Source organism: Magnolia sinica, chromosome 6 (assembly GCF_029962835.1).
Source record: "Magnolia sinica isolate HGM2019 chromosome 6, MsV1, whole genome shotgun sequence".
Classification (NCBI taxonomy): domain Eukaryota; kingdom Viridiplantae; phylum Streptophyta; class Magnoliopsida; order Magnoliales; family Magnoliaceae; genus Magnolia; species Magnolia sinica.
In genome coordinates, this window is record NC_080578.1 from 5,671,876 (window position 1) to 5,685,114 (window position 13,239).

General features: G+C 39.2%; 1 protein-coding gene across 1 annotated transcript; it reads right to left on the reverse strand.

Annotated features, from left to right (window-relative positions):
- Positions 1–236: 236 nt before the first annotated feature.
- LOC131248048 (uncharacterized) lies at positions 237–6,589 on the reverse strand. The gene is made up of 5 exons (XM_058248086.1): positions 5,958–6,589; positions 3,413–3,850; positions 2,691–2,783; positions 2,113–2,252; positions 237–873 (listed from the first exon to the last, which is right to left on the reverse strand). The coding sequence occupies exons 1-5, from the start codon at positions 6,357–6,359 to the stop codon at positions 435–437; spliced, it is 1,512 nt and encodes a 503-aa protein (XP_058104069.1). The 5' UTR covers positions 6,360–6,589; the 3' UTR covers positions 237–434.
- Positions 6,590–13,239: the final 6,650 nt, after the last annotated feature.

Here is a 13,239-nt window from a genome sequence, read left to right on the forward strand (position 1 = left end):
CAACAATTGTGAATTTAAAAAGAGGGCGCAGTGCTAAAAAGCAGCTGATAAGCTTTTGAGGTTTGGACAGAAATAGTCCTGCAAACCTATAGAAAGAAAAATCTTTCACAGCTTTCCTAGAAACTAGATTCAAAAACTAAATGAAAATTCCTGAATGAAGATCTTATTCAAGATAAGACAGAATGATGAAAACCCAAACGTAACTGAAAGGAAATAACAGAAGAGACTCAGAGATGTGATGGTAAATTCTCCAAATACCTAATCCAGAGCACATTCATGAAGATCAATTGGAATGTCGAGTATTTAAACTATGATTAAAGGTTGGCAGCATACCTTCTCTTCCTGTCTTCACTTTTTATCTACAAAAGGTCTGCAGACTAGAAGGGAAAAAAAATAGAGCAAAAATTTTTTTTTGAAGCGAATACATGAAATTTTTACACAGGGAATTGATCTGACCACCTTCTCTTTACTTCCGTTTTCCATCGGGCCTCCTTCAGTTTACCATCAGTACCATAATCTCTCTCCATCACAAGGTTGATCCCTTCATCAGAGTACCACCCAACTCCAATGCAAAGGATGCCATCCTTTTTTACATCAACATATCCTGTGATGCCACCTGGCAACCAGAGGACAGCCACATCTTGCATATCAAGCATCTCTTCCTCCCCAAAGTAGACGGGATTCTCAGGCAAGCTCCTCTTCTTCAAGGTCTCGGTGCAGAGGTATACATACTGCAGCCTTCCCCCTTCGGTTGTAGCTTGCTCGCCAAAGATTGGGGTCGCACTTACCTCGAACACCTTCCAAGAACCTGTCAGCTCTGACGGTTGGGCTCGCTTCCGCTGTGAAAACGGCTTCAGGTCAAACTCCAGATCACTGTTCAAGGACAACAAATCATCATTAAGTCACCATTTCTGGTTTTTCAGTACAAAGAGAAGTAAATGCTTCGAAAAAGTTTCAGACACCGCAAAAGTAATTTAACTATAGGTGGCATGCAAAATATAAACACTCCCTAGTCTGCAATGTTCATTTCCCACCCCTTTCCTGGGAGTAATCCTTCACAACTATTTTAAATTTGGAATATGAAGTTCAAATTGTTTTAACATGGATGTAGTCTAGTGTATTATTCCTTTATGAACTATGATGTATAATCAATGTGGCAATATTCTCCAGTGTTATGACACTGACAGAATGCCACCTGACACTGGTGTGCCAATATGGTAATATAGTGAAATTTAATAGTGTAGAAATATAACTTAATAAAAGCATTGGTTATTGGAACATGATTTTTTCCTATCTCCATGCACACCCTTTTTCACAACTATCTCTACATGCAGCACATGTGCCAAACAGCAATGTGAGAGAAATCAAGGCAGTGGATAGATTGGTCGCTGCTGTGAAGATTATCATATGCAAAATCAGGAAGGACTACTCATCACGTGGACCGCGTGTATAAGGAATTTGGATAACTGGCAAGTTCTTTTAATCCATCCATTCTTTTGGTGGAGGATTGATCCACCTGATGACGTCACTGGCCTGATTTTTGCATAAGCTCATTTTCAATGAAGGCCACCTTATGCACTGCTCAGATGTCCTACACACTCTCCAAGCTGGTGCATGTATTTCATGTAGACGTACGTGTGGGGCTAGCAAACTTCTGGAAATAAACCTGGATAGAATGCATATAAATAGTACCTAGGTCAATCCAAAAGGCGTGAAAATAGGCATTGCTTCTCAGTAAGAGTTTTGATCCATGTGCGACATTGACATCCAAGACAGGGCAATTGTTTAGAAAGTATCCTCGTATACCCTTGGTTATGTTTTATAACTCACTTCATGTGGTAATATCATCCTTATAACTCCTTATTACATGTATAACTAACTTGCTTTATGTGATAAAAAGAACAAAGACAGCTCAAATGAATATGTAAATGCCAATTATAACAAAGAGACAGAGTGCAAGCAAAACATTTGCCCAAGACGGAAAATTAACCCAAGTGAGAAAATGATGGTTATTCAAAAGCTGCTCATGAAAATGATTTGCACAGTAGAAAGGACTACAGGAAATTCTGCAACCTCACCACATAACGGGAAAGAAACTTGAGAGATGCTTACTTTTTGTCATAAAGATTAGCTGGGCTGACCCATTGTTCTTCATATACAGCAACCCTGATTATCTGTATATCAGAACCCCCTTCATTGAACTCTATGGTATGTACAATGCGCAACCGCTTGTGGCATCCCTTCACCAAACACTGAGCCATGAACAGCACAGGAAAGAGAATGTTAATTTCCATCTTGTGCCTTTTGATCCTAAGAAAGAGTAGAGGAATTATAGAATATGAAATACATTCATGCCGCTTCAAGATAATCAGTTGGGTTTGGAGAAAAATCTAACCTTTCATAGATTAAACATTGACTGAATGATTGGCTGGTTTGTAGAAACACATGAACCAAGTAAAAGAGATCAAAAGATTTTCCTAGAATACTTTCTTTTCTTGAAATTGATTTTTGACATTGGAAATTTTGGATTTCTAAAATGTTATATGTGGATCCTGTAGATATCTTTTTTTTAAAGCCACGTCTCTCCATATGCACTTTCACCAATTGTTTCAGCAATAGAAGGGAAAAGAAACTAGGTTAATAGTAGAACAGCTAGGAAGCCTAGGATGCAAAGAAAAAAGAATACATACCTGCTCAAACTTGAAAGTTGGGGAAAGGAAATACTTGGACTCATCAAGTTCTCCTACCGGTATATCCACTGGGCCTCTAGAATATGATCCATCCTGCAGATAAGAGAAATGGATGAAAAGTTAACATGTGTAAGTTAAGAAACCAATTAGAAAGCAATCACAACCAACATCCGGAGAAACTTATTAAGAAACCAATTTGAAATCGATGACCAACAACATCACTGAGAAACTTAAAAATACCCCTAAATGTTTAGACGAATTCTTTCTCAAGTCAAGATTTTGCATTATGGATCTGACCAAAGTTTGTAATTTATAGTCAAAAGGTTGAGACATTTTATTAGGCAACCATCCCCCCCAAAAAAAATAAAAAATAAAAAATAAAAAAACAGAAGATAGAAACAAAGGAATGCCAAAATACAACAACCCAGCCCCAAGACTGGAAGAAACTCAGGAGACCCAAGAGACAGCTAAGGCGTCCAATCTCTGAAAAAAATAAGCACCCTACCAAACACCCCAGCAAATGAGACCTTCACATTTCTAAAACAGCGATTTTTTCTCTCTGGCCTTCAAAAGGTATAACTAAATCTTTTCTTTAGAAAAAAAAAAAAAGAGGTATAATTGAATCTTCAAAAGATAACCCAATAATAAAAGCCCACGTATTCCATTTGATGTCAAGAAAATTGTGAACTTTGTAATAAACATGAAAAAGAATGGAATCTTACCTCAAAGAATATAAGGCCCGGCTCCATATTCATGAAATCTTCTTCCAACATTTCACTTAAATCAAAGTCAAAAGACCCGTAGCTAGGCAAATCTCGAAGTGTATCAATCGGATTGAACGACTTACTTGAAGGCCCATCTCCATCTTTTCCTGCTTCTTTATTTTTATCACCACCTCTAGTTCTTTGTTGGATCTCACCATAGGGGTTCAAAGCAACCCAATTAATCTTCCTTTTGATTTGTGAGCTAAGATCTTCAGAAGGAGGGGGCACCTGCTCAATGTGGGAAAGAGTGTAGCAGTCATAGAGATTCTCATTTTGGATCCCTACTCCAATTGGTTCCATCTCAGCAGTGAAAGGCGAAAATACTGCACTGACTCCCTTCCATATCCCACTAACACTACTTGCAAATGTGCTCCATGCCGGTATTATAACTGGTTCCTGAAAATCATTTCCACGCATGGGGGAATTTATTAAAGAAACAAAGGCCTAACAACTCGCATAGATCCAATCAGACACTGACACAATGCAAGTTTCTATATGTTTTCTATCAAAAGAACGGAAGAAAATGATTGATTTGAGGGTCATTTTGCTAAATTCTAACACATAGAAGACTGAAGATACCAAGGTGTGTGCCTGAAACTGGTCTCTTAAAGTCTGAGAGGGTGTGAAAATGAATGGATGACATCCAATGGGTTTTTGTGATGGTATTTTTCAAAAACTGTTGTGGGATGTGAAGAGAGAAATTCTTTTTAAAGCACAACATGTGGTTTAGTCCCACATTGGGAAATGAAAGAGTCACCAATATCCTTACTAGTCCTCATTTACCTTGCACCTGTTAATGTGTGGGGCTGTCGGCATGTCTACTTCTGCATGCATGAGTACATGCAGGTGCATGATAGACCCAGCTAGCATGAGTCCAAATGCAGGGCTTATCTTGCACGCATGAATGCACCACGAGCTTGTGTGGGGCCGAGCTCATTCTTTAGAGTTATGTCCTTAACAAAGGATTCATTCAAGGCAGTAAAGAGTCCACAAGGATCACAGAATGTGCAGGCAGCAGTTCAAGGTATCCGACAGAATCCATGAGGATGCTTGTTCGCCAGTAGCACGGATATGATGGAATAATGATAAGTACAGAGTTCATGTGCGGGTTCATTTCTGATTCGCAAATGGTTTGTGTATGAGTTCATTCCCAGTTCCGACGAGCATACACAAGTGCACCCATGTTATGTGCCTGATCTAGGGTGTGCCCTGAGTCAGTGTATACTGTACATTGGACTTGTCTTTGTGTTGTGCTCTTGATCTATCACCATTTGCACAATGTATGATTGATGTGCGCAATCCTCTCTTGCATGCTTGGTGTATGGGTATGCATCTACCATGCATGATTCCTTCTTAGCCAGAGTATGCATTGGCAAAGTGCATGATTTCAATGCATTCGAACTGATCGTGTAATTAGAGTATGTCAATGCAATGACTACTAGCAGTTGACAGTTCTTTCATCGTAACCATGTGCCATTCTTTTCTTTTCTTTTTCTTTTTCTTCTTCTTTTTTTTTTTTTAAAAAAAAAATTTATTTTGGCCATGTTAGATAACTTCCATGTACAGGATTTGTTCCTCAAGGATCCAACTAAATAACTGATGTTGTCTGTGTGACTGGACATTGTTGTATCCTGAAGAGACAAGTGACCAGATTTTGTTGCATCCTGGAGAGACGAGCTTGCAAACTGTGATTTGTTCTCTGGAGGAGGGAACTTGCGGAGCACATTTATTTTCTTCCCATTCAACAGCCTCCATGTTTTCATGCAGTTCAGGGATGAACCTGAGAGTCCATGGGATGCTATGAGTTTGAACACAAGCCCCTGCAAGTTTCAATGAAAGCATCTCTGCCTTCCCTTTTTTCTCGGGGGATGAAAGTTTTCAGATCATCATCGAGGATGAACACTCGAATGCCCATGACTCAGTATAACCATGGGTGGTGGGTGGTGGTGAATAGAGATAGTGTGAGGGAAGGTTGAAGAGGTGACTTGCCGCACCTTCACGAAATGGAACAAGTGTGTGAGATCTGGGACACTCATCAGGTGGGTCCCATCCTGAACATGCCCTGGCGCAAAAATAAGACCGTTCCACTTATCAAGGGGGCTACAGTGAATATGAATAACTGAATCATCTCTTTTTCTTTCAAACAATCCTTCTTACACACAGACACATACCCAACCTGATGAATGGACTGAACTAACTTTCACTCCAGAGCATGTTCACAGTGGGATCCACCCAACGATTGGTTGAGATCTTGCACATGATGCCATACTGACACGTGCTGTGAATCAGTGTAGCGTCCTCTAGAGGGGGCATCTTCTAGCAGAGAGATTTTCTTCAACACAACCTTCACGATAGTGTCAATCCCGACTGTACTTCCAGAAATGCAATTTTTCACACCATTACTCAAAAGTAGGAATCTTCAGATTCAGGGGAAAAAACAAGCAATTGAAATATGAAAAGGCCTAGATTTCAAGAATCAGAACAGAATACAGGATATATGTACCTGCGTCTGGAGAACAGTCTCAACCTCCATCAACATCGCTGCGGAGATGATAACCCTGGAATTCCTACTCCTCCCAACATTCTTCACCCGCCTACCTCTCCTTCTACGGCCCGATTTCTCCGTCGTCTTCGCGAGCTCGTTATCGATGCTCCAGACATTCTCCTTCTCCTTAATCCTCACCCTCTCTCCACCACCGCTCTTCCCTCGCTGCTTCTCACCATTCCTCGGCTTCCGTTTCCCTACGTCGGAACTGCAGGAGACCTTGGAATCCTTAGAAATGCTCCCCTTGGATAGGAAGAAGAGAGAATTCGAAGACGGTGAGGGGCTTCGATGGCAAAAACCTAGAAATGGGCGAAAAGCTCTGAGATTTTGGCAGGCGTCGAGGAACTGATGAGATTGCATGATGAGAAACCAAACAGAGGAATGGAATGGAATGAAAAGTAATGGATTTATAGGGTTTTGGATTTAGGGTTTTGGTTTGGACGAGCCGTTGGGAGGAAGATGATGGGGTTGCTCCATCGAGCAGTGGAAGTGACGGGATGGATTTCTCACTAACATCACGATTCACGGGGTTCTGCTGAGCTTGCTGCGTACGTTAGCGTAGGACAGGGAAAATACGTCTATCCTTTCCAGGAATTGCAAATGCGCGGGCAGGAAAGGACGCGATTTGGCTAGTGGCACAACACCAGCCAGCTAGCAGGTGTTAAAGGAGAGCGAAATAGTTGTTACACAGCTTAATGGGTGTTACCCAAACCATGCGGGGGCCACCTTGATGTATTTTTTGTATATCCACACCGTCCATCTGTTTTTCCATCTTATTTTAGGATGAGATCCCAAATCATAAGAAAATCCAGATCTCAAGTGGACCAATACCAATAAAAACAGTGATGAATAAATATTAAAATCTTTTTATGGGCCACAAAAGTTTTGGATCAATGTCATCTTTCTAATTTCCATTCATCCAGATCTTCTTAACATTATCAAAATATTTTTTTGCAAGTAAACATTACAAAAACCTTACAATAGGCCCTTTGGGTTTTTTAATGGCAAGTCACTCAATCATCACTCTTTCTTGTGATGTTGCCTGATATTTAGATATTCGTAATTTTTAGTAACCCATCCTTAAAATGTGCTGGAAAAATGGATGGACGTGTTGATATACAACACATCATCAAGGTGGGCGCTATGGTAGGGGTAACACCCCCTAAGTTGTTACCCGGCAACACTTAATTTGTGCCCATGTTAAAGCTCCGTGAGCCCCACCATCATGTATGTATATATATATATATATATATATATATATATATATATATATATATATATATATATATATATATATATATGTATTTTATCTAAGCCGTCCCTCTATTATTATTTTTTTTCAGCTCATTTTTTTTTTTTTTCCATGAGTCTGAAAATGAGGTAGGTCAAAACTTCAGGTGGACCATACTATATGAAACAATGGAGATTGAATGCTTACTGTGGAAATATTTATGAGGCCACATAAGTTTTAGATGGAGCTGATATTTGTCTTTTACCTTGATCTAAATCTAGGTAACATCATCAACATATTAGATGGAAATTAAATATTACAATGGACCCTATGAAAATTTTAAAGGTGAACTTTCAGTAATACTGTTTCCTTGTGGTATGGTCCACTTGTGATTTGTATGTGCCTATTTTTGGAATCATGCCTTAAAATGAAGTGAAAATAGATGGATGGTACCAACTAGCAGGCTGGTGTTGGGTCACTGCTATATAGAACTGGATTCACTCATAAGATGTCCCTAATCAAGAAGTAAGGATTACCTAGAAGTCAAAATATTATAAAAATCAGGTGGGGGCATAATCACGAGATTTAGATGCTTTTTATCAGGGTGGAAAGATGTTTTTTTATAACTTTAAGAGTGAAAGGAACAGGATACCTGACTTTTGGTATAAGGCTGCCAAACAAGCACTGTACAGGTGGATTTCATGTTCAAATCCTTTTTTCCACATAAGAGGAAACCTGGTAACTACTGCAGAGACTGAAATCGCATCGAAGGGTCCAGCTAGACCAATGGTCATATATATCAAGCAGTTACGTGGAGGACGGTGGACAATAAAAATGGCATCCAGTCAATGAGTAGGTTTCCTGATCACTTTCAGCGACGAAAATTACAGAGGAGCTGCAAGGAACTTCCATAATGCAGACTGGGAACGGTTGAAACAACATAAGTCCAAAAATGCAAGGACTTCAATGGAGCGGAGCTTTGGGGGTGTTACCATTACCGTGGGGCCCACCTTGATGATGTGTTATATATCTACGCTGTGCATCCGTTTTTTCAGCCCATTTTAGTATTTGGTTCTAAAAATTAAGCAGATCCAAATCTCATGTGGACCACACCACAGGAAACAGTAGTTATTGAACAGCCACCATCAAAAACTTCCCAGGCCCACCGTAAGAAGACATTTGCCATCCAACTCCTTGATAACTTCAACCGTACCTGGATGAAAGGAAATTCAAAGATCAGATTCATAAAAACTTTCGTGACTTATAAGAAGTTTTAATGGTCATTCACCACCTTTTCCATTGGTGTGGTCCATATGAGTTTTGGATCTGCTTAAAATTTGGAATAATGTCCTAAAATGATCCGAAAAAAACGAGTGGCGGCATGGATATACAAAAAATTAATCAAGTTGAGCCCCACACAGTAAGGGTAAGGTAACACCTAATCTGCTCCACTATCGCCATTTAAAATCAATACAACGGAGAAAGGATTTCACCAAAGAGGGCAATAGGCCTGGATGGCCCGCATAACATCATAAGGCCTCCGGCCAGGCCTGGCATGGCTCCAGCACAACGAACCCAAAAGAGATTCCACTCGGCCCGAGCCTTACTCAACTAGCTCAAAAATTCATCAAATCCCAAATTCCCACTTGATAATCCCAATCCATCTTTTGATAAGTGGGCCACGGATGCACAAGGAAATAAATATTTAGAAAAATGAAACAACTGGGCTACTTCTACAGGAGGTCGAATGGGCCTGACAAGGCTAGAATGATATGAGCCCTAACTACCAAGCCCAAGCCCGGCCCATGGGCCAGCTAATAGTTCATGGCCGGTGGAAAGGTCGCCCGCCCTTGCTGCGGCTAAGTTTCGCACATACATTGCTTTGTCACGAAGTCTAGACTTTTCTCGGTCGAACCAACGCGCAGACCTTTCTCGGCCACGTGTCAATGTCATTCATGGGATAGATCCGAGCGCTCCATCAATCAGGCCAATGGTTGATATTGTCAGACCAAATTTCCACACCTCACGTTGGTAACACGCGTGCGTACAAAAAAATATTGAATGCTTAGCAAAGGATAGACGATTATCCACATTTTTTAATGTGAATGTGTGGACCACTTCTTGAATGGGACAGATCTTTAAAATAATTTGCATCCACTGGGGGCCCGTTTGATGAGCGTCCCAGATCTTGTACGTGCTCATCTCATTCACGTGTAAAGTATGTGTGTTTTCCGCGTCATGGCTGCCAACAAGATTCCTTCGTCGTGCTTCGCGCCTCTTCCAAGCGGAGTAATCTCAATGAACTTTCGAGAAAGTCCTCGTAAATGTTATTCTTAGTATAGGTATCATCCTACCCTCAGTGATGGAGGAATTTACTAAAAAGACATTACGCAACAGTGTCGTTAGACCAGAAGAGCTAGCGTGTGTTTGACCACTGCCCTGCAGCGCCAACAAACGTGGTAATTATTTACTTGAAGAATAAGTAATTCTTATCCGTGCCAGCCTTTTACGTTGACGGCTTCCGGGTTTGAAAGGTAAGAGGGAAAACACGAAATCAGTAAAATCTGTAAGGTCCACCGAAGAGCATGTGTTTGATCCACCTCGCCCATCTGTTTTACTAGCTCGCACACCACATAAAAGAGGAAAATTGGATGCCTATCATTGAAAACAACACTAGTAGACAACACTACAAGAAATATGGAAATTGAATGCTTCTCATTGAAAAGTTCTCGAGGCCTTAGAAGTTTGAGATCAAGCTGATATTTGTGTTTTCCTTTTGTCCATGTCGTATCTTTGGATACAAGCTGTTGAACGTCCCAAACTTTTATTTTTTAGATTTTAGACCACGAGAGTTATTTGTTTCAATCGTATCATTCTACCTATGATAGATATTAGTGTTTATCCTGATTTGGTTCTCTTGTTATCAGTTGTGTGATCTAATGAATAAGTTTGATGATAGATAAGTAGGCCATAGAAAGCTTTTCACGTTAACCATTGGATGCCATCAGCACCATGTTCCCTATAGGATGGTCCACTAGAATTTATAATTTACGTCACTTATATGCTTAAGCCCTAAAATGAACTAATAAAATAGATGAACAACCTGAGTCATATGCATTATGGTGGAACCTACGAATTTCATGCATGCAAGCCCTGTCCCTTTTTGTTGTATGTGATTCTTGTTTTTGAGGCATTATTTTTTAGTCATTTTCTTCTCTTCCAAACCACAGTAAAAAGTTATTATTATTGGTCTTACACCATTTATCATGAAAAAAGAAAAGATAAATGCACCCTTATATCAAGAACAACTAATAAGCGTAGTAAAATCGTTTCTTCATAGCAGAGGGAGAGAATTGATGTGGGTGTCACTGTGTTTGCATGACGTATGTTCCCTCCATCACATTGTTCGCCTCAATGTCACCCCGGGCCCCAAAATAAGTTGCGCCACACCAAAGGAAAAAGTGAAAAACCACTCCTAAAACTTCCATATTTAATTATTATGGCCCATTGAGTTTTTTATTTGGCTAGCTAATTTTTCATCTCCTATCCTAACATCAAAGGACACACTTCATGGATAGGGTGGATTCGATGATCACATCATGGTAGGGGCCACAAAGGGATCATCTACACCATAAAAAAACTTATCGTAGAGTCTAACATGAGGATTTCTTTGTAAAATTAATGGGAATGATCACATGGGCTTTGGACTTCCCTGGATGTTCTGGTAGAGTCTATCAAAGGTATACCCGTGCAATGTGTGCATGAAATCCAATCCATCCATTTCACTCCCCAAAGTCATGACAATCTACAACTCAAGTGGCCACATCAATGGAAAATGATTGGGAAGGGATAATTTCCCTTGGTTGCTCTAGGTCCACTCGAGCATGGATGAGTGAGTTGGACGGTATCTCACAGTACAACGGGCATTCCGTCCTAGTATAGATGAATTACTTTGTTGTACCAATAGTTATCTGTTAAGCACCCCATCTAGGAAAACACACACGAGTCTTAAAGCTTAGTTGGAATGCATTAGAACTCAAATCATAAATCAAGTAATTTTGAATCTTTTGTTGTGTTCAATCGATTATAATTAGAATAAATAAGAATCCAATAACAGAAATGCATTGAAATTCTATAATATATTCATAAGAACTTAAATTTGATTACTCAATTACTTTTAATATAAAAAATTAGTATACATATGTAATATTTAATACAATGATTATAGCAAGCTCATTGAAATATATACTTCCACAAGAAATCATAAAATTCCAAAACTTGGGTAGGTAATAAGTACAAGAAACACAAAGCGAGCCACTTACTAATGTTTTTTAACCATTAATTTATATGATTAATGTTTGGATAATTTGGATCGTACTATTGATATAGTTTTAGTGATGTGACCAATAATTATGTTGTTTTGGAGTATCATTAGCTTGTTATGTGTACATTAAATTACTTGCTTAGTAATACTTTCATTATGCGTTTTGACTCTCATGCTTTTGAAAAATGAGTTAAAAAAGACATTTCACATCAAATTTTAAAACAAGCCAAAGTAAAATTTTAAAACACACTAAATTTATGTATTTCATTATCTTTTGATTCTATTTACAGCGGAATCCAGGCTGCCAGATGACTTTTGAAATTTGAATGCACTCAAATATATTTATATAGGTATTGGAAAACAACCCCTTCTATGCATTAGGAACATTAACAAGTGAAGGCATACAATGTACCTATAGATTAATACTAGCATACTGGGCATATATAGGTTACTTAAAGAGACATGGGGTCACTGATGGAACTCTTAAACATGTATGGTGGCACACACAACGTAAATGGCATATGTTCATTTGGGTATTAGCATATATATGCACTAGATGTTGTCGAGAACTTCTGAACCCAAGCTCAAGTTCAGAAGTTTCTAATCCCTACTACCTTTTTTCTCTCTTAAAAAAGAAGGATGGATAGGGATTCACTTATATCAGGTTATAAGAATCCTTCAAACCCAAGCTTTGTGGAGCCCACAATAATGTCTATGTTATATTTACTTTGTCACCATCAGTGTGTGCAATTGAAACTTTACTAACATCCTCGGTTGATCTAGCCATGTGATTTGAAGCTCTTGATTCAACAATTTAATTGAAATTTTACTTCATTGATGTCTTCAGCTTATTTTAGGAGATAAACTTAAACATGAATTAGATCCAAAACTTAAGTGGGCTATATGTCCATCATTAAAACCTTCCTAATCTGCCATAACGTTTGTGTCATCTAACCTTAAACTTTCTTGGTACTAAGAAAGATTCAACCTTCAACACAGTTTTATGATCTTGAATTCCAAATTTGTTCATTTTTGAGACAAGGTCCTAACATATTTTGGAGCAAGCAATGGATGAAATAGATATGCATACAACATTGTGGGCCACACACAGCTATGGAATTGAAACCAGCTCTTGTGGTGTGGGTGGTGACCCCAACACAAGCCAACTAGTTGGTGTCAAAGCTGTGGAGCCACCATAATATTCATGTTTTATCCATGCTGTTCATACATTTCCTAGCTTATTTTAAGGCATGAATCCAAAAGTAGGGTAAATTCAAAGTAAGAATATGTTTACATATACCTAGATGAAGGGAAAGCTTAATATCAACTTAATTCATAATTCCGTGGCTCTAAAAAACATTTCAACATTAATTGTTCATTAATCCCCACTCTTTCTTGTGGTCGGTTCAGTTCAGATTTGGATCTATTTTATATATGGACTCGTGCCTTAAAATGAACTGGTAAAAAAAATAGATGGTAGGGACAAAACACATATGGTGGGTCTCAAAGAGCTTTGACATCAGCAAACTGGCTGATGTTGGGTCATCAGCCAAACCGCGTCCGAAACCGTCGGGGAAGTGTTAATCGGTTTACTCAGGGTTACCGCCTTAGGCAGCCACGTCATGCGATGGAATCCAACGGTGAGAAGCCATCCAAGTGTGGTATTTGATGACGTGGCACCGCAT